Source organism: Canis lupus, chromosome 2, assembly GCF_011100685.1.
Source record: "Canis lupus familiaris isolate Mischka breed German Shepherd chromosome 2, alternate assembly UU_Cfam_GSD_1.0, whole genome shotgun sequence".
Lineage (NCBI taxonomy): Eukaryota > Metazoa > Chordata > Mammalia > Carnivora > Canidae > Canis > Canis lupus.
The window spans coordinates 79,320,172-79,340,683 of record NC_049223.1 but is presented as its reverse complement, the minus strand read 5'-3'; the positions used below and the strand labels follow the sequence as shown (position 1 = coordinate 79,340,683).

The following is a 20,512-nucleotide window of genomic DNA, read 5'->3' as shown; positions in this document are numbered from 1 at the left end:
ATGAGAGGACATCATGCACGCTGAGCTCCTCCTGGCGCACAGGACGCCCTCAGTAAGCCGTAACCCCCTTCTTCCTTCTGTTACTGCCTTACTTGGCAGCGGTGAACCCATAAGAGAAAAGTGTTCCACAGGGCAGGTGCCTGTCAAATCAACCTCGCTGGCTGTGAGAGCAAGAGAGTCCCAGCATCTTGGAATCCCGACCCAAAGGGGGATGATGTAGTCCCGCCCCCTTTTCTTACAGGTGAAGAAACAGAGGCTGGGTAGCAGGGGGCACAGCGGGTCACAGCCACCCCGTCCTCCCCACACCGGCGCTCTTCTGACCACCCAGCCTGCCTCCCCCCACCCCGTCCTGACCCGAGTCATCCTGCACAGAGACCCACAGTGAGGAGGCCCAGATGAGCCCCTAACTGCTTTCCATGAATATCTTTGGAAGCCAGACATCGCGTCTGTTTTGCTCTGTGCAGTCTCAGCCGTGGGTAGCTCAGAACCTGCACAAGCCCAACACCTGTGTGTGGGGTGATTGGATTCACACCTGGGGGGCAGGAGCCCGGGCCAGGAGGGAGGGCGGCAGGCCCTGGGGGGCCCCCTGCAATCAGTGGGTGCAGGTGATGGCCCTCCCACCGGCTGGCCAGCATCCTGGCCCCGGGGACCTGACTCGGAGCCGGTGGCTGCTTCAGGACCAAGTTTTCCAGGGTTGGGGCATCTGCCTGACATAATACGTAACAGTAATTAAGAAATAAGCCGCCTTGCCCAGCTTCACAGCGATCATTTGGCTAAGTAACTACCATGGTCCAGTGCCTCAAAAATCACCATTAGAGTACGCTCCTTATGGCCATAAAATTTCTCGTTTTCTGCCTTTCATCGGCCTCCCCCTGCAATCTTCGCCTTGCTTTATTTATACATTCGTCCTCAAACAATGGCAATAAACTCTTTCCCAGAGTGTTGCAAATCAGAAATTTGTCCACATTTTTCCACCACCTTCCACTGTGGACCTGCTCTGCCTGGGAACAGCCCGGCCAGGCCAGCTGGAGAGGCCCGGTTGCGGCAGATTGATGGGAGCATGACAGGGTGGAGTTGCTGGGGAGAGAGGGCGGGGAGGGGCGGCCGAGAATGCACCATGAAAGGCCTCCGGCTGCCCAGCGACCAGCCCAGCCCGAGACACGAGGGGCCCAGGACTGGCCTAGGGAGAGGCGGGGAGGGGTGGGGAGACATAAGCCTTCTTCCCTACCCCTGTCCCCTAAGAGAAGAAGAAGGGCCTGGGGACCACTGAGAAGCGGATGATGGTCGTGAAATCTGTCCTTCCCTGTCCCTATGAGAATCAGATGATTTCAGGGGGTCTTGAAGCCCGCCCTGCACCCCCAACTTAGAACCCCAGTCCCTTCTGGAGCTCCTTCTTGGCTTCATCAATCGATCACTATTTATCCAGCAACAGGCATTTATTGAAAGCCCTATTGTGTGCCAGGAATGGTACTAAACTCTGGGAGTGTGAAGTGGTGAATAAATCAGATATAGCCCAGGCCGCCTTCTCAGGGTTGTTCCTAAAGATCCAGGAGGATAGAGAAAATGATGCTCAGGAAGGAATTAAGACGTGTGCCAAAGGTCATACAGCAAGTTGGAGGCAAAGTCAGGAGCAAGCTTCAGGGTTGTCGTCCAGAGCCCCTGGTCGTTCCAGCCAGCCCCCCTGGGGACCCGCCTCTGGGCGAGGTGACAGTTGCCTCATCTGGCGGGGTGGGGGGTGTGGGGAATGGGTGTCTGTAGCCAGTGTAGGGGGCACTTCTGCAGTGAGTATTTGCATTTTAATCTGGAGTTCTGGAGGCAGCAGTAGGTGGGGAAGTCACTCCAGTTGATGGCTTTGGTGTTGGTCTACAGAGGGGAAGCCTGTTCCATTAGGTGGGCTTCCCAGGTAGAGCTTTTAGATTCTTTTTTTTTTTAAAAACATTTTATTTATTTATTTATTCATGGGAGACACAGAGACAGAGGCAGAGACATAGGCAGAGGGAGAAGCAGGCTCCATGCAGGGAGCCTGATGTGGGACTCGATTCCGGATTCTGGGATCAGGACCTGAGCCAAAGGCAGACGCTCAACCTCTGAACTATCCGGGCGTCCCGAGCTTTTAGCTTCCAAGGAGGGAGGCTGGCCTCCATTAACGCCACTCGCCCCGGTGTCGGGGGAGGCCTGGCTTGCCTTTCCAGCGATCCTGCTCGACCTTCACATTCATGTTGTGGGCTCAGCCTGCACCTCTGCCCACTTTTAAGGGAGTGGTCCTCGGTCTAAAGGCAGGATTCTGAGATACCTGCTGGTTTCCCTAGTGGTGGGCATTCGTTGCGGGAGCTTTGCTCAGTGTGGGGCTGTGGGGCATCCAGTAGGTGTTTAATGAATACCTGTTGGGCACACGCTCCTCTGTGCTCCCTGACGTGGAACGTGACATTGGGTGTTGGAGCTTTCTGGGAGCCCCTATTTAAAGAAAGTGGAGGTGGGGATGGTTGGAAGTTGGATGGATAGAAATGACTCAGCACAGAGTCCTGAGACAGAATCTGTGGCTCTGGGGAAGCCTGAGTCATTCTTACTGTGTCTGTGATGACAAAGTGCAGGGTTTCTTTGTTAAACCGATGGCTGCAATTCCTACCAACGACTGTCATTAAGAACATTCTAGAGTGGGAGCACCCGGATGGCTCAGCGGTTGAGCATCTGCCTTCAGCTCAGGGCATGATCCCGGGGGTCCTGGGATCGAGTCCTGCATCGGGCTCCCCACATGGAGCCTGCTTCTCCCTCTGCCTATGTCTCTGCCTCTCTCTCTCTCTGTGTCTCTCATGAATAAATAAATAAAATCTTTAAAAAAAAAGAACATTCTAGAATGATAGGAACCACAGCGCCATTACCAGGGCAGGGTGATACCCAGCTGTAATAGAGAAATGAGTTTCCACCCTCAAGATTGTCCAGTCTTATCGGGAAGGCACAACCTCTGTCTCTGCCAGGGTGTCCTCAGTTCGATGGAGGGGACACCCAGTCCTCACACACAAGAAGTTCAGAGAAAGCTCTTACAAGCCGGAGGATCGGGTGTATTTGGCAAACAGAGCATATGGATTAAATGTTAACCGTCGGTCCCCAGCAGGAGTCGGTCGATGCCAAGTGCTGGCCGGGTAGCGCGGGTGGCGGATGCCCCGGGATTCAGGGAGGGCCTCGTGGTGGCACTGGGCTCTGGGTGCAGCTCTGCAGGATGGCGAACTAGGAACCAGGTGAGGGAGGCCGTCACCCCAGGCTGCAGCGAGGTCCTGGGCCAGCGCAGGGACCTCGGACGCCAGGCTCCCGTAGGCCTCTGGGGCCAGCTGCCCAGCTTTACCTGTCATTGGACCGTGGAGTTAGTGTCCCCCGTGTGCCTGTAGGATGGGGCTGCTGTGGGACTCTGAGTCACTGCAGGAAAGGCACGGGGTGCGGCCAGGACACATCAGCCACCTTGAGGTTTATTCCCCTGCCGCCTTCATGCCCAGTCCTGCCGTAGGAGACTTGGTGAGGCCACAGAGCCCCGTGTTCAGGGTCCGAGGGTCCAGCGAGCCCCAGGCTGCGGCCCTTCCTCGGGGCCGAGTCCAGAGGCAGGGGGTTTGATGGACGGACGGAGGCAGGACGGATGGAAGCAGCAGCCCGGGGGGCTGAGCCCTTTTCCGCCTCTGCCTCCTTGGATGACTTTGCAACTGGCTGAACCCCTGTGGCTCCCCGAGTTCCAGCAGGGAGGAGGCGTGAGGCGGTGGCGGGGACAGCCGGTCGGTCGGTCGGTCGGTCGGGCAGGCTTGGCTTCTCAGGCGTCTGGCCCTTTCACAGTGGCTTTGTGGGGCGCCGACGGGTGGCCAGCCTGCTGCTTCCTCGCCGCCACGCAGGGCAGCTTCATCTGGCCGCTGGCGCCCCAGCTGCTGGTTCCCCTTCGCTGACCTCGAGGCCTCGAGCCTGGCCTTCCCAGGCCCCGCTTCCTGAGGGCCTGGCTCCCTCTTTGGTCCTTGGGGCTGGTGAGCTCTTGTGCGCCAGCAGGTGCCTTACCTGAGCTCTGGGATGTCGTGTCCCCCGCCACCCCCCCAGCCCTGGGAGCAGGAGGGTGGGGGCCCGCCCAGGTCTGTGCCAAGCACTGGCCCTGGGATAAATAATTAAGGATGCCAAAGCGGTCACCATTCATTGAATCATTCATTCACACAAGCATTCATTCCTTTGTGCTTGCCTCTGGAGGGGGGGTGCAGAGGAAGGTTGAGTTCTCGCCGTATGCCACCCCCAATATTAACTGCAGAAGGAGGGGCGCCTGGCTGGCTCAGGCGGTAGAGCGTGCGACTCTTGATCTTGGGGTTGTGAGTTCGGGCCCCAGTCGGGGACAGAGATGACTTCAAAATAAAATTCTTAAAAAACCCCAGCAGTGGGACGCCTGGGTGGCTCAGTGGTTTAGCACCTGCCTTCAGCCCAGGGCGTGATCCTGGTGTCCCGGGATCGAGTCCCATGTTGGCCTCCCCAGAGGGAACCTGCTCCTCCCTCTGCCTGTGTCTCTGCCTCTTCTCTGTGTGTCTCTCATGAATAAATAAATAAAATCTTTAAAAAAATAAATTAATTTTAAAAACCCCAGCAGCAATAATGATAATAGCTCGCGTATATTGAGCACTTACTGTATGCCTGGCACTGTTAGAAACCCTTGTCTTGTAGCAATTCATTTAATCTTCGTCCGTAATGGCTCTATTATTCCTTTCCTCGTTTTGCAGATGTAGAATCTGCGACCCAGAGGAGGGGAGTAAATTTCCCGAGAGAGTGTGGGGAGCAGGCTGTGATCACTGCATCAGAGGCACCATCTGATGTTTCTTGAGGTTCCCATCCTGCAGCCACGCGGCGCCCTGAGGAGGCGCCCGGAGCTCTTATTCCCGGGGGGGGGGGGGGGGGGGGGAATGGGGAGCCCAGGAGGGCAGGTGACATGCTCAGGGTCACATGGCAGCTCAGGGCGTGAGCCTGGAGGGCCAGCTCCTCCCCCTGCCAGGCTGTATGAATGAGAGGAGAGACTGGGTCTGGAGGAGAGCCGCTGAGCCGGGGACCCCAGACCCCCTCCGCCCACCCCCACCTCCAAATCCCATTTTAGAAATGACGGGAATGAGGCTCAAATGTTGAACCACGCCACGCAGCATCTATAGCTTATTGGGAGCAAATGCAGACTCGAAGCCCAGGTCCATCTGACCCCACGGCTTCCCTCCCCGCACCTGCCCCTGGCCACCTGGGCCACGTGCCATAAGATGGGACCCGACGGTGGCAGGCTTCCTTCGGGCGCTGACGTAGCAAGCTCTGCTGTCGCCCCAGCACCAAGCATCGCTCTTCCTGTCCTTACACGAGGTCGATGAGAAAGTGGCTGAAATCGTCCAACGAAGAAGTAAAAAAAAAAAAAAAAAAAAAAAAAAAAAACTGATGATTATTTTCAAGATTGTCTTAAAGCCGCAGGAAGGGTGTGAAAGGGGCTGGTGAGCCGAGCTCCTCCTGCCCCCAAGCCACCTCCCCTCCCCCCCACCTGCAGCTGCGGTCCCCTCTTCCGGAACTCCGGGTTTTCTGTGTATGAGGCCAGCGGGTTAAAGAGACCGAGTTGGAATGACCCTCTTGACGTCTTCAGTTTCCAGCTCTTGCTCAGGCAGGGAAACCTTAGTCTGGGATTCCCTGCACCCGGACGGTCCCAGCCCTCTGCGAACCCTCCCTTCTCTCCCACGTGGGGCTCGTGCTTAGGTTCACACAGATCCGTGCAGAACAGCTCCGGTTCCGTCGCGAGACAGCGTGGCTCTGAATTCCGGTGCAACTACACAGTACCGGCCCAGACAGTACTACCTCCTCCTTCCCAGGGTGCCCCTTCCTAGCAGGGTGTATGCAGAGTGCCCTCTAGCGCCTGAGGACGGTACTAGGCCATTAGCAGAGAAGCTGGGATCTGAGAACACCCCACTGGGTGGAGGGGGGCCCACATTTTGTAACGCACATTATGTACCTGCAGTTTCAAGGTTACAAAAAAAAAAGGCCACCTGGTGGGGATGGAGGGGGGACTTCCTGGAGAAAGGAGAGTTTTGTCGGGTTTAGGTTGTGATAAAGTGAGATCCCGCCCCATTTTCTAAAGACACCCTCCTTGCTCCTTCCCATCCTTGATTCGGGAGAATGAAGTTGGGCCTGTTGACTCAGTGGCTGAGAAATCGCCTGGGGTGTGGAGTGGGAGGCCTCCCAGAAAGCAGGACTGACGTGAACCAGGTGTGGACGGTGTGGCTGAGCCCCAGCCCTCTGAGAGCACAGAGGTGGGCACCCCAGAGCTGGAGCGAGGGCGGCAGCCTCGGGAGGCCTCCTGGAGGAGTGATCCCAAGCTGATCAGGAAGGGCGAGGACCCGTGGAAGCTCACGTTTACCGAGCACTGTCGTCTGTGATGCTGATACGTGTGCCTTAGTCTAGCCTCTTGTTTACTCATTCGTTCACTCATTCGTTCATTCGACAGATATTCGGGCATCCACTCTGTGCCAAACATTGGAGATTTATCAGTGAACAAAAAAGATGAAACCACCCATCGTCGTGGAGCGCCACAGATGGCCAGGATGATGGTTGGCTGGGGGGAGGGGGCAATAAAACAGAATAGTTAACCCATCTGATTGTGATACGTGGTGTGGGAAAAAAAGGGAAAGCAAGGAAGATGGGCGGTGGGGGTGGGGTGGGGGGATGCCTAATATTGTCCATGTTTTACATGCATGGAATCCACAGAATCCAGGCAAACTGCATCAGAGGCCTGTGCCTGTAGACGCCCTGTTCGACTTTGGCCTGGACAGCTGCAAACTCAGGCCGAGGCGGGCACGGGGAGGGTGCTCCAGGCCGAGGGCACAGCCTATGCAAAGACCGGTGGTTGCTGGAGCAGGAGATGGTTGCTGGAGTCCAGGGAGAGAGGAGAGGGCAAACTGAGGCAGGATGAGGTGGGAGGGGGTTGGGCTATAGGGTGGGTTCAGAGCCAATGGGGATTCTGAATCTCCCGGCTCTGGTGCTGGCCTGGTGGCATGGAGGGGGCATGAAGAGAGAGGACGAGGCTGTAAGGGCTGAGCGCCAGGCCGTGCTGAGATGGGCACCCAAGAGGAGGGCAGGCAGAGGAGGTGGACAGGAGGAGCTGGCTTCCAGGGAGCTTTCACATGGGTCCATCCGAACCCCGCCTCTCCGCCACCCCCCGCCCCAGCCGGGCCTGAGCCTGGGACCCGGGTTGCCAGCCCTTGTGTGGGGCCGGGCTCCCACGGGCATCCCCAGCCTTGCGCACCGCGCGCTGGTTACAGCTGAGCGGTTCTGCGGAGGGGCCGGGAGGGGCTCCCGCCTGGGCCCCAGCCCGCCCGGCCCCCAGCTGAGCTGTAAATGACTTTTCCATTTTCCGAGCCCTGCGCCCAGGCCTGTTTGGTATTCAGGGACGCCAGGTCCACACTCGCCAGCTCTCGGCTCTGCCCGAATTACTTGATTAAAACGCATATCAACTATTATGTGATTCGTTTCTCTGCCGCGGCTCGCGCGGGGCCTATGTTAAACTGTAATAAAGACTGGGTTAGGAGGCAGCAGGGAGGGGAGCGTGGGGCTGGGGTGGGGTGGGAGGGCGTCGCTGGGTGGTCGGGCAGCTGGGAGACTGACCCCAAACCTCAAGGCCACCGCTGGCTTCCTCAGATCCAGGATGACAGGGATCTGCAGCTGGCCAGCTGCCTCCTGCCTTCTGAGAAGTTGGTAGGCCCATCCCATTTCCAGGGTCTTCCTCTGGCCAAAAGGAGAGCTGGGAAGGTTGGGGGGCGGGGATGGAGAACGAGCCACCTCGGTTTTCATGCTCGGAAATGGAATGCTTCACCATCTGGAACTACTCCGGGGCAAAGGTGACTCTCCCTGGGCTGTGAGTCCTGAGTCCTGGGTTTGCTTCCCAGCCTCGCTGCCCCCGGGACTCCACCGATCATCTGTAAAATGGGGCTGATATTGCCTGCTCTCCCGTCAGCGTTATTGGGAGAGACTGTGGTAGACTGGGGACAGAGCTTGCAAACTGTAGGGTGCGGTGCACGTGCATAGGGTGATGACTGTTGCAGCGTGTCGGGGTTCAGGAGGAACTTTGTAATTGTTCTGTCAAGCCCTATGCATCCAAGAAGCCTTTGCTGAGCACCTGCTGTGTGCTGGGCACAGTGCCTGATCTCCCAGCCCAATGGGGACCAAGAGACCCAGAAATAGGCAGGTTGGGTTCCCCTGAGGAGCTCTGAGGGCCCAAGAAGGGGCACGGAGACCAGTGTGGGTGTGCTCAGGAAGCCTTGCTGGGGAGGGGAGGCCCCCCCATGAACTGGGTTCTGCTGGATGAGCAGAGGGAGCCCAGCGAAGGGGGTGCGGTGCTCCGAGCAGAGGAAGCTCACGGTCAGAGGCACGGCGGTGCGAGGCAGCCTGGCTTGGTCATTTAAGGATGATGCCAAGAGCTGGCCAGGGAACCTGGGGGGTGACGGGGTGAGTCTCCGCACACGGGCAGGGCTGACGGTGTTGGGGCCTCACCGCGTAGCCGAGGCTTCCGGGGTCAGCGGCTGTGAGAACCCGCAGGCTGGGAAGGAGGGGTGGAGGCTGAGGTAGAGGCTGGAAAAGAGGCTCCCCGGTGATAATCTATCCACTTCCGTCAACCCGGCCTGGGCTGGACTCGGCCTGCGCACACCTCCATCCTGCCCACTCTTAAGCTTCGACAAACCCGGCAGCTCCCGTCCCCCTTGCTGTCCCTCATCCTGTTCTGTGTTCAGGGCGCTCTGAGGCGCTGTGAGTCCTGCAGCTGTCGGTGTTCTGACCCGGCCCCAACTCCTCCGGAAGCGAGGTTTCCTCCATCAGACCGGGAAATTCCCAGAAGAGGCGCGATACCTCCTCCATCAGATTGGGAGCTTCCTAAGACAGAGGCTGTTTTCCCCCCATACGGTTGGAGGCGGGGCTGTTTTATCCTTGCTCTGTATTGGACTCCCCACATCCCTGAGCAGAGACAGGACCCAGGAACCCAGAGAGAGGGTCCCTCGCCCTATCCCTCTGTGTTGGGGCCACCGCACCCCTGCACTGGCCCTGTCCCACCCCTTTTTGGGACCTTTCCATCTCACAGCTGCATGGGGGCAAAGTGGCTGCTCTCCCAGCGCCCACCCCAAATCCTCTGTCTAATGAGCGTGCTCCGTGTCCACTCTGCCCACGTGACCCCCCCCCCCCGCCCCAGGCTCCTCTGCGGACCGCAGTGAATTTCAGGATTGAATCCTTGGGGCTAGTCGTTTTTGGCTTTGAGCCCCAGATGTGCTGGGGAAGGTGCCCCAAGGGCGCCAGCTGTGCCAGCCTGGCCTCCCCTCAATGACAGGAAGCTGGGCAGCCGGGAAACGGGAGAGGAGGGGGTCGGATCTGACCTCAGGTCTCTGCCTTTAGGGAACGGTGTAGACAATGAAGGGAACGTTCGCTTGCCATTGGTTCCCTTGTCATGCGGCGTCACAACCAGGGACGACCTGGCCATGGCCAGGAAATAGCAGGGATGACCACCCAAAGGCCGAGATGGGATGGAGGGAAGGGGACCGGGGCAGAGGGGCGTTCCTCCACACCGGATGACGTCCCGCTGTGGACACGGCCCCATGACCACGTTGCCCATCATGCCCTTTGCTGTGCCAGGCCTCGGCACGTGCTCTGCTCCCGGCCCAGAACACGTAACACCTAAGAGTCCGTATTAGGTATTTTAGGGAGGGAGGAGGAGGTTGTCCCTTGTGGCAGAGGCCTAGACCTATTTGTATAACAGACACTTAAAGCAGTTGAAGAACAGGGGTGGGGACAGGCTGCAGATGTGGGTACTTCTGGGAGACTTTGGGCAGTTCACATTGCTTCTGTGTGACTCAGTTTCTCCCGGCTGTAGTGTGATCACATGATGTCTGAGGCCCTCCAGCTTGACTCGGACCGTGTTGTGAGCACAGTGTACCCAGCCCGGGCAGGGTAGGAGGGGGGCAGCACCCAGCAGGTGCTCTCTTGATGCTCTGGTGGACCAATGAATGACAAAACATAGAAGTGCTTCCAGGAATTGCAAAGATGGAGGTGGGAGGGGAGGGGGAGAGAGCTTGAAGGCAAAGAGGAAAGAGGAAGGAAGCAGGAGTGGAAGATAATCTCTGACGGCCTGCTTCTTCTTTCCCTTCCCCTTCCTTGGCCCTCCTCTGAGCTACCCACAGTCCCCCAGGGGCCACGGAGGGTGCAGCTCCAGAGTCCTGGCTAGGCCACTCCTTGCTAGCATTCCCTCTGCTGGACCAAGACGGGTAAGAGGCACAGAATCAGTGGGGCCAGGAAGCCAGTTCAGTCCCCAGGGTGTCTTCATCTCTGATGCCAAGGAGCTTGAGCAAGCCCTTCCTGCAGACCCCCCTGGCCTGGACCTGGCCTGCTAGCCCCATCCCGGGCTGAGAAGTAAGCTGGCTCCAGACAACTGGGCCCTTTCCACACAGGAAGCAGTGGCCTTCATCCACCCCCAGACTCCAGAGTGGAAATTAGTAAGGACCATCACGTAGAGACCATGGCCACAACCAAGGTAGTCAGGTAAAGTCTCCTCTTCCAGCCTGGAAGGTTCCTCAGAGATCCCGAAACATCCCAGCAAGGCCCTGTGTGTAGAAGTCACATAGTCCAGAACTTTCATGTTATAAACAAGGAAACTGAGGCCCAAGGAGGGAAGGTAGCCTTCCTAGGGTCATGGGTCTGGGGCATTTAGGGGTGGAGCCCGGTCTGGAATGGAAGCTTCCTGACTGCCAGCCCTGAGCATAGGCACATACCCGCTTTTCCCTCTCTCCCTTTCTTCCGGCCTTCCTGATTTATTTAGTTTTTGCGATATTTTCCCCGAATGCTATAGCATTGCTGTCTAAATGGTCATTTAAAAACTACTAAGTAGGGATCCCTGGGTGGCGCAGTGGTTTAGCGCCTGCCTTTGGCCCAGGGCGCGATCCTGGAGACCCGGAATCGAATCCCACGTCGGGTTCCCGGTACATGGAGCCTGCTTCTCCCTCTGCCTATGTCTCTGCCTCTCTCTCTCTCTCTGTGTGACTATCAATAAATAAATAAAAATTTAAAAAAAAAACTACTAAGTACAAACAAACATAAAGAAAAAAAAAAAAAAACTAAAGCTCTGTCACCGCGAAGGTTAATGTTGGTTAATCTTTCGAGTATAGTGTTCCATAGTGTGTCATGCATGCTTTTCCCAAAAGTGGGATTGATCTTTGTGCACTGGGTTCAAACCTTGCCTTTTTCTTAAAGTTAGGTGTGTGGAGGAGTTCATGCACAGCAGAACTCTCTGATTTTGGAGAATATAGTCCTAGAAAATATCAGCGAATGGATTTCATCATGAAACTACTCTGAGTCCTATGTCCTGGACATTCTTCCGTGCCAGTGGAGCTAATCTAAATACCCACCTATAGGGGATTGAAAAAAAAAAGGTCATGCTGGAAAGTATTTGACCAATCCCCTAAGGCTGGGCATGGAGGTTGCTTCCCACCCGTCAGTCTGGTAAACAGTGCTGTGGGAAGCACACTGTCTCCTTGTGTTCAAGAGGGATCTGATTGTCAACGCAGCGGTGGGTCAGAAGGTGGGCGCCAAGCACCTCCCCGTCTCACTAGCCCCCCCACCCTGTCCTTCCCTCTCGCTGGCTGCAGGGAACCGGCTGGACGAGGGCTCGGACGTGGAGTCGGAACCCGACCTCCCTCTGAAGCGCAAGCAGCGCCGTAGCCGGACCACCTTCACGGCCGAGCAGCTGGAAGAGCTGGAGAAGGCCTTCGAGAGGACTCACTACCCAGACATCTACACCCGCGAGGAGCTGGCTCAGAGAACCAAGCTGACCGAGGCGCGGGTCCAGGTGAGGCGGCCTCCTGGGGGTTTGCACCGCGGGCATGGTGAAGAGGGGGGAACCGAGGAGGTGGGGGTGGCCGGCATCCCAGGGCTCAGCGGGCCCCCAGCGGGTTCTGCGGCAGGTGGTCCAGGGACCTTGGAGGCAGTAATGCCACTGACACTTGATGCAGAGTAAGTGGGCGGCAAGCGTGGGTTGAGGGGCTGAGCAAGTGGCGGACGGCCCAGGGAAGCCAGGATGTGCAGTGGGGCCTGCTGGATCGCACTCATCCCTCCTCCAGAAGACAGGGTTCAGGAAGCGTGAACGTCTCTGACTCTCTGATGAGGGGAGGAAGTGATTAGGAGGAAGATTGCTGAAGGGCCCAGCTTCTTAAGACGGGTAAAGAGTTTCCCGTTGCAGGCAGCATGCGAGCACACGGAGCGGGCACGTCCCGGGGGGGTTAGGAGCATCAGAGGGAGGGTGTGCAGACCCGAACCCCTCCCCACGCCCTCAACTGTGTGGGTCCCCATCGGCGGGGCTGGGGGAAGGGAGGGTGGAGAGGGAGCAGAGCCTGCCTGGGCATGGCCTGCCCCTCACCTGCACCCTGGCCAGCAGCCTCCCATGCCAGGTGCAGGAGGGAGGCCCAGGGTCGTGACGCATAGCTCCTGTGGGAACCCATTCCTGGCCTGTCGTCTCCGTAAGCGAGCGAGGCGGGTCTGTAGGAGGGGCCGCCCTAAACTGCTCCCTGAGGCCTCCCAGATGAGGGGAACCAGCCTTTGCTGGGTGCCCGCTTTGTTCCCACCTCACACGTGACCTAGTGGAACCTCAGACCGTGAGGAAGGCGCCCACAGGTGGGCCACAGGTGCAGGAACAGCCTCAGGGGAGCGACAAGTCCAGGGGCACAGAGCTCAGCTGGGGCTGAACTGGGCCCGGAACTCGGCCTGGCCGATGCCAAAGCCCAAGTTCTTCCCGTGGGGAAGGAAGAAGTTGACTCAGAGCCTGGGATCTGAAAGCAGTAGGGAAAGTTCTAGAAGCAAGTTGGCGCGTAAGTGCTCCAGGAGCCGGGGCACCTCCCTCCACCCTCCCCACCCCCAACCCCTGGAGTGGGGGGTCCTTGGCTGCCTTTGAGGGAGACCCCAGGGGACGGGGGCAGGCGGCAGCAGCCAGCTCATCTCATTCCCTCCCCTCCTCTCCAGGCTGACATCTGAGCCTGCCCTGGGCTCCGGGCCTCCCTCCCCCGGCTCTGATCCTCCTGCAGCTGTTCTCCTGGGCACATTCCTGGGTGCTTTCTCATTCCCACGTCTGGCGGCCGCGGCTGCTTCCCACCACCTTGAAGCCTGACCGCTCCTTGTAAAATTTCCTGGCTGTCAGGGCAGTGCTTTTACTGGCCCAGGGGACCCAGAAACAGGTGTCACTCAAGGTCCAAGGAGGGAGGGGGGCTGGGAACAGGGGGCGCAGCCAGAGCCTGGGGAAACCCATAGCGAGGGGGCCGGGGCAGAGCTCTTGCACATGCTGACTCCTCTATCATCCTGTGGGCAGTGAGTCTTCCCAACCTTAGCCTGAGAACTTAGCTTGATCCCAGTAGAGGAGGGGCCGGGATATGTTGAATTTTTAAAGAATGAACAAAGGTTGACCAAAAAAACCCCACCACCAACAACAAATCAAGACAGGAATGATAGAACATTTGGCCTGGAGAAGAGATTTTGGAGGATGCAGCTAAGAGGCTCCAGAAGGTGGGACTGGGAGCCACAGGCTGGGGTGTCCATTGGTCTCTGACTCTGATCAGCTGTATCACCTTCCACAGATCAGTTTCCCCCCTGAGACCTCATTTCCCATCTATAAGTAAAGACAAGGATCTAAATGATCCCTAAGGCTCCTTAAAGTTCTAGGATCCTTATCTATTAACAATCAGAACTGCTTTTTGAGGTGATGAGATCCCCGTTACCAGCAGCATTCAAGCCAAAGTACACTGTCCAGGCGATCAGAAACCCTGGTGAGGGGGCTCCTGCTGTGGAGAGTAGGGCCGGGAACTCAGAGCCTCCCGAGTGCTGCCCAGATTCTATGGTTTGGGGGTCTTGGATCTGTTTCTAAGGGTCTGTGGTGTTTGGATTATGGATTTTGCAGTCCTGGGACGTGTCACCTCAGTGGCCCCGCGAGATGGTGGGAAAAGTAGAGCGTTTCCAAGCGGGCTCGGCTCAATTCCTGGCCTTAGTTCTCGCGTCTGCAGAGCAGAGGTGACGGCAATAGCCCTTCCTATTCTAGGGGCTGAATGCTTACATGTGAAAACACACACCCTCCAAGTCAGGAAGAGCCCGGCACACAGAAGCGCCGTCAGTGGGGTACATTCATGTTGAACTCCACCCGTTCTTGACGGGTGGCCTCTCTGGCTGCCCTGGAAACACCCAGTTCATCCACCCGGCACTCACTTAGGAGCACCTGCTGGGTGCCAGGCGCTGTTCTAGGTGCTGGGGACTCGGGGGACAGAAATCCCCGCTGCCACGGAGCTGGCAGCCCAGAGAATGAGGCAAACAGGTAACATGCCAGGCGAGGCTCTGCTAACTCAAACGCGTTACCTCCCTCTGGCTCTGCTCCAGCCCCGCTTTTGAAGCCCACGGGGTGTTACTTGGCATCGCTGATGTCTGGGGGTGGGGGGAGACACCCCTGTCTCAGCTGGCAGCAAGCCACCAGGAAGCATGGGGATGGGGGTCAGGCAGGAGGACACATGCCTGGGGACCGAGAACTTTCTCTGGAAGCATCTTCCCTGTTAAACAATTAGGGGCCAACCGTACATCTTCCTTGGAGGTAAACGAATCCACTGTGTCCCAAGTGCCAGGATCTCCGAGCCTCTGTGTTCTCCTCCAGAAGCAGAAGCCACCCTGCCTGGGACCCCATTTAGGAAGCACCAGCAGGACTCACTGATTAACACCCGAGACCGAATCTTTCCATAACAGGAGATGATGAGTGTAGTGCTCCTACCCAGCTCCCAGGGTGCTCCCCCTCTGCTCTCAAAGGATGCAGCCCCGATCAGGGCTTCTGGGTGGGTGCTGGGGCTACCCCTGTCCCGACCCCCCGCCCCGGAGCCCCCATCCCCTACCTGGGAATGGGCAGCTTGTGCCGGATGCTGGCTAAGAGCTCTTTCAGCGCAGCCATCAGCGGCTTTCCAGAGGAATGACACGCGTAGATGTTGCCGGCATTAACTCATTTGAGATCTGGGACTGCAGGAGGGGGAAGCCGTTATCAGGCAACAAAGAAATAAACGCATGGAGGGGATGACGGAATTTGCCCATCTCAGCTAGGAGTTAGAGGCAGGATTCAAGCCCAGGCTGTCCGGCTCCAGCGTCCCCGCTCTTAGCCAGGGGAGGAGGGAGGTGCCTGCTGGGATGCGATGGAGACTTCCCTGGGCAAGCAGGACAAGAAAGGAGGAGGAGGCAAGAGGATTGACAGCACAAAGGGCATGTCCTGTCCTCCAGGAAGTCCTCCCGGATTCTGAGAGGTGAAGTGGAAGCCCGTCCTCGGACCTCCTCCTGGAACCTGTATGTCCCCTGAGCTTACCACACAGGGAAGCGGCCGTCCCTGGCCTTGCCGGCCGTGTGCCCAAGCAGGGGGCAGCTTGCGGGCTACGACTATTCTGTCCAGCTCTCTTATCCTTAGCATCTGGCTTGGCACCGAGCAGAGTCCCGGCAGAGGCGTGAGATGAGAAGGCGGGACATAAGGAAGGAGGGAAGGAGAAGGAAAAGACGAGGAAGGATGGCAGGGGAGGACCCTTTTCACCTGCCTTTAGTATTCTTGATTCGAGGGAAGGGTGACCCACGCATAAAGAACAGCGAGGCGCAGGGTGCCGCGTGGGAGCGGGGGTCCCACACCCACTTCAAGATCATTGCTGCATATGCCTATTACCCGTAGCATTATTTACTATTTTTTTTAAGATTTTATTTATTTATTCATGAGAGACACAAAGAGAGAGAGAGAGGCAGAGACACAGAGGGAGAAGCAGGCTCCCTGCGGTTAGCCTGATGCGGGACCTGATGCCGGGGCCCCGGGATCACAACCTGAGCTAAAGGCAGATGCTCAACCACTGAGCCACCCAGGCGTCCCGGTGTTATTTTCTTTTAAAATAAAATCAGTATGTTTTAACATAAGTCACGTAAGGAAGGCAGCTGGAAACACGCACACCCGCTGGGGAGGACCGAAGTCTGGCGGGAGAACACCCCCCACAGGACTCCTCTCTGTGGAGGAGTCTCTAAGCTAGAAGGGAGCTTAGCAGGTGTTAGCCAGCACCCAGGATGCGTTAACACCAAGCCCCAACCTTGTCCTCCACACGCCCAGAGGCCTGGGGACAGGTAAAGTGGGTCAGGGCTCTTTCGTGTCTGCGTCGCTGCCGCCCGGGATGTCCCTCCGGCGTGGGCTGGTAGGAGGCCCACCATCTGGGAAACACTGAACAGAAACACGCATGAGCCCCCCACCCCCTCACTGTCCCCCAGGAGCAGAGAGCGAGGAAACACTGCCCACTCCTCACCAGTTCAGAAGACCCTCGGTCTGATGGGGGCATCCACCCCACCAGGACCCCCCGGGGGAGGCCCTCAGTGCCCCGGGGAGTGCGGAGAAGCCGAGACCTTCATTTCTATCCAGAGCCAGTTTCACTCCTGATTGGCCTCATCTCCTTTCTCTGCGCGTCCTGAACGCATCTGAGCCAGCTGCTGTGGTCATCTGGCTCGGAGAGCTAAACATAGCTTCCCTCCTGCAGAAGGATCTGGAAAACAAAAGGGGCACATGAGCACCCCCCACCACCACCCAGCTGAGACTGCTCTCCCCGGGTCTGCAGGCATGGGCTACAGGTTGGGAGGGGGGATGTCCGGGGATCCCGCGCCAGGAGAGGTCGAGGTCTTCATCCCACCGCGGTGGGGGGCTCCCAGCTGAGCCGAGTAGCACCAGCTCTGGGGAAGACCCCCCAGAGGCATCTCTGCATTCCCTTGTTCATTCATTCATTCATTCATTCATTCATTCATTCATTCATTCAACAAGCATTCTGTGAGCACCTAGGGAGCCATAAGCAGAGAGCAAGGAACGCATGGCCTCCACCCAAGGGGCCTGGAGCCTGAGGGGGAGACAAAAGCATCGCCAAGAAACAAATGCATAAATTAATTGCATGTGTGTGGAGGCTCATGGGGAAGCCGGAGGCCCCCGGAGAGGAGGCCCCACCTGCCTGAACTTGCCTTAGATGCAGTGATTAGGGAATCAGAGAGGAGGAGGCATTGCAGCTGAGCCCGCTGGTTGAGGAATCGGCTGCGGGAAGAGTGTGTGGGTTGGAAGGAACAGCATGTGCAAAGCCCAGAGGTAGGAAAGGGCCCCCCTGAAGCAGCCCCAGGGTCCCACACTCATGGTCCTTTTCTGGCCCAGAACTCATCGCAAATCCAGACAAGCTGGTTTTAGAAACTCGGACTGATTTAAGATTGAACCTCAGCTTCGTCACAGCGAGCTGCGCAGCCTTGGGCAAATTATTTGACCTCTGGGAGTCTCGGTTTCCCCTTCTGTAAAATGGGAAGAGGAGGGCAGGTCTCATGGGTCTCCCTATGGACAGACGTGGGGCACTAGCACAGGGCCTGGAGCAGAGGAAGACTCGAACGTGTTAGGTTCTTTTTCCACGGATGCTTAATCAATGCCTGTTGTGTCCGTGTGAGGTGGGTTTTCTGATCAAGGCCCCGGCGGGTGAGTGAGGCAGGCCTCTGGCCCCACGGTGAACTAGCCGGCACATCTGAGTCTGGCGGGTAGGTCTCGCTCAGGCGGGTTCCAGACACGGGGCTTCCTGGAGGAGGTGAGGGCGAGTGTGTGTTAGAACAAGGACGCCCGTGGGGGCAGGAGCAGCGGCCGTGGAGAGGATGCCGCACCGAGAGGCACCCGGACTCACCCTGTCTCTTGGGCAAGTCGGCCCCTGTCTCCGCGTCTCCGTTTGCTCATCCGTAAAATGGGGACAACAATAATAACCCCCCGATGGGGCGGTGGAGAGGACAGGATGCGATCACGCCCGTGGACGTGCCCTGCCCGCTGGTCGGAGGGTGAGGGATGGCTCGGGGACCGTCCTCGCTGTGCCTCAGCTCCCCGCCCCGGGCCCGGCTGAGCCTCTCCACTCTCCCGCCCCCAGGTCTGGTTCAGCAACCGCCGCGCCCGTTGGCGTAAGCAGGCAGGAGCCAACCAGCTGGCGGCCTTCAACCACCTCCTGCCCGGGGGCTTCCCGCCCACCGGCATGCCCACGCTGCCCCCCTACCAGCTGCCGGACTCCACCTACCCCACCACCACCATCTCCCAAGGTGAGTACGCAGGCGTGTCCTGGCGCCTCGCCACGCCCTGTCTCCCCCACCCCAATTCCTCCCTTCACCAAGAAGGAATCATAAGGGCTATTTTTTACAGGTTTTATTTATTAATATGAAAGAGAGAGAGAGAGAGAGAGCACGGGGGGGGGGGGGGCTACAGGGAGGGCCAGACTCCCCTGAAGAGCGCCAAACCCTATGTAGGGTTTGAAGTGGGGCTTAACACGGGACTCGATCCCAGGACCCGGAGATCGTGACCTGAGCTGAAGTCAGACCTCAACCAACTGAGCCAACCCAGGTGTCCCAGGGCTTTTTTTTTTTTTTTAATGACCCTTCGTCTCTTTGCATATGGATGGACCATTAAGACAAAAAAAAAAAATGAGGTCCTGCCCTTGAATTTCTTGCTTCTGTCAAGGGAGCCGTGGAGCCTGAGGATGCACAGCAGCCCTTTGGATGGGGCTTCTCAAGCTGTAAAGTCATGCAGAAGTGACATTCGAGGCTTCCCCCCTCCCTCGCTGGACCTTCCCTCCATCCTGCCCTCCCTCTGTCTTCCCGCCCCCACCCCCCGGCACACATTAGCAGTCCCACTACTTAACATCTGACTCATGAAGTCCCCCTCCACCTGCTTCCTCCATAAGGGCCGGCAGGCTGGAGTTCTGGAAGCCGAGGAGAGAGCCAGGGGACCCTCCCTAGGATTTTTCCCCCTCCCTATGATTTCTGATGAAAAATAGAGGATGATTGTCGCATGGCCTAGAAGGCTGCGAGGAGGAACCCTAACAGAGCAGAACAGCGGCCCCCCAGCTGGAAACAGAAGAGCAGCTCAGACGCTGGCCCCACCACTCACTGGCCTTGTCACCTTGCACCAGTGCCCCGACCCCACCAAGCCTCGGTTTCTTCGTCTGTAAAATGGGACTCGTATTCTTGCTTCATACCCTTATACTTGCAAAGGCCCCTGGCAAATGGTTGGTGGCCACAAAACGCTGGGCACAGGGACAGGCCTGGGTAGATTAAGAGAGTCCCCAGCAAGGTCTGACTTCGAGTCCAGGTGACGTTTATCGAGCACCTACTATGTGCCAGACGCAGAGCAACATGACTGGTGCCCAGTTGCCTCGAGCTTATGTGGAACGTTGGTTAGCCGTCGGCCAAGACTCGGCTGGTCCCTAGTGCCTGTCCTGCCCAGAAGCCAGCTTGTCCCGTCCTGAGCAGTGGGAGTAGCTGGTCCCCCCCCTTCCCTCCACTGGATGGAAACTGGGAGGAGGAGGAGGCTCGTGGCTCGTTCTCCAAGCAGGTGGCTCTTTCCCTGCCCCTTGATGCCCACCATCTGGGCTGGGGCCACCCGCTCAGGCCCTCTCCCGCGTCTCTCCGCAGACGGGGGCAGCACGGTGCACCGGCCCCAGCCCCTCCCGCCGTCCACCATGCACCAGGGGGGGCTGGCGGCGGCCGCCGCAGCCGCGGACACCAGCTCAGCCTACGGAGCCCGCCACAGCTTCTCCAGCTACTCGGACAGCTTCATGAACCCGGCGGCGTCCTCCAACCACATGAACCCCGTCAGCAACGGCCTGTCCCCCCAGGTAGGTGGCCTCACCAGACTGGTGTCCGGCAAGCCACGGGCTCTCGGGTACCTTGAGAGAGTTATAGTGGGAAGGGGGGTGCTCCTTCCACCCTCGCTGGTCAGTATCTGGGGTCCTATGCCCTGGGTTTATCTTCAGCAGGCTGCGGGCCTGGGTGACCCAGCAGGCAGATATGGAGAAAGGGTTTGTTCTGGAAACACGTACTGCATTATAGACGTGCCCCCTCAGAGCTTCTGAACCTGGCCCCCCACCCACCTCGGGGCTGTTTGGGCCGGGAGAGCCAGGCATTTTCAGACAGCGCGTTGGGGGAAGCCTTGTTCCCTTTCCCACGGGATCCGGACTGTGGTTCGGGCTTTGTTCTAGAACCGGGAGTCCTTCCTGCCTGGGTTCCATCCTGGGCTCCATCTCTTGCCTTTCCCCCGGGACTGACCTCTGAGTGCAAGGCAGGACCGCATCCCGCCGGCGGAGGGAAACACAGCTGAGGTTCCAGGCTGGGAACTCTGCTCCCCGTGGGTCTTGGAGCTCCTTGACTCCTGCACCATTGGTTGCTGGTGGGGTCCCTCGCCTCCTGCCCCTGCTGTTAGAAGTCATGAGCCCCTCCCGCCCACTTAGATCAACTCAGAAAGACAGAGCCGAGGCCACTGGTGGGGACTGGTGGGCTTGGGGAGCAGGGCTCGGTGATCCTCGTGACTTTGAGGGTTCCTTTCTGTGGCTTCAGCAGACTCTAAATATCCAGGGAGGAAAGAATTAAATCCAAAGCTGGTTTCACCCTGCCTCCCACCTTCTGAGGGAACATGCGTGGTGCAAGCTCCTCGGAACAG

The 20,512-nt window shown here is 58.1% G+C and overlaps 1 protein-coding gene across 1 annotated transcript in view; it reads left to right on the top strand.

Annotated features, from left to right (window-relative positions):
• Nucleotides 1-20,512, top strand: part of PAX7 (paired box 7) — a 100,757-nt gene that overhangs the window by 41,062 nt on the left and 39,183 nt on the right. The window contains exons 5-7 of the mRNA XM_038529597.1: nucleotides 11,646-11,845; nucleotides 17,955-18,120; nucleotides 19,489-19,691. Coding sequence (XP_038385525.1) covers nucleotides 11,646-11,845; nucleotides 17,955-18,120; nucleotides 19,489-19,691 — 569 coding nt within the window. The remainder of the gene's footprint in view (nucleotides 1-11,645; nucleotides 11,846-17,954; nucleotides 18,121-19,488; nucleotides 19,692-20,512) is intronic.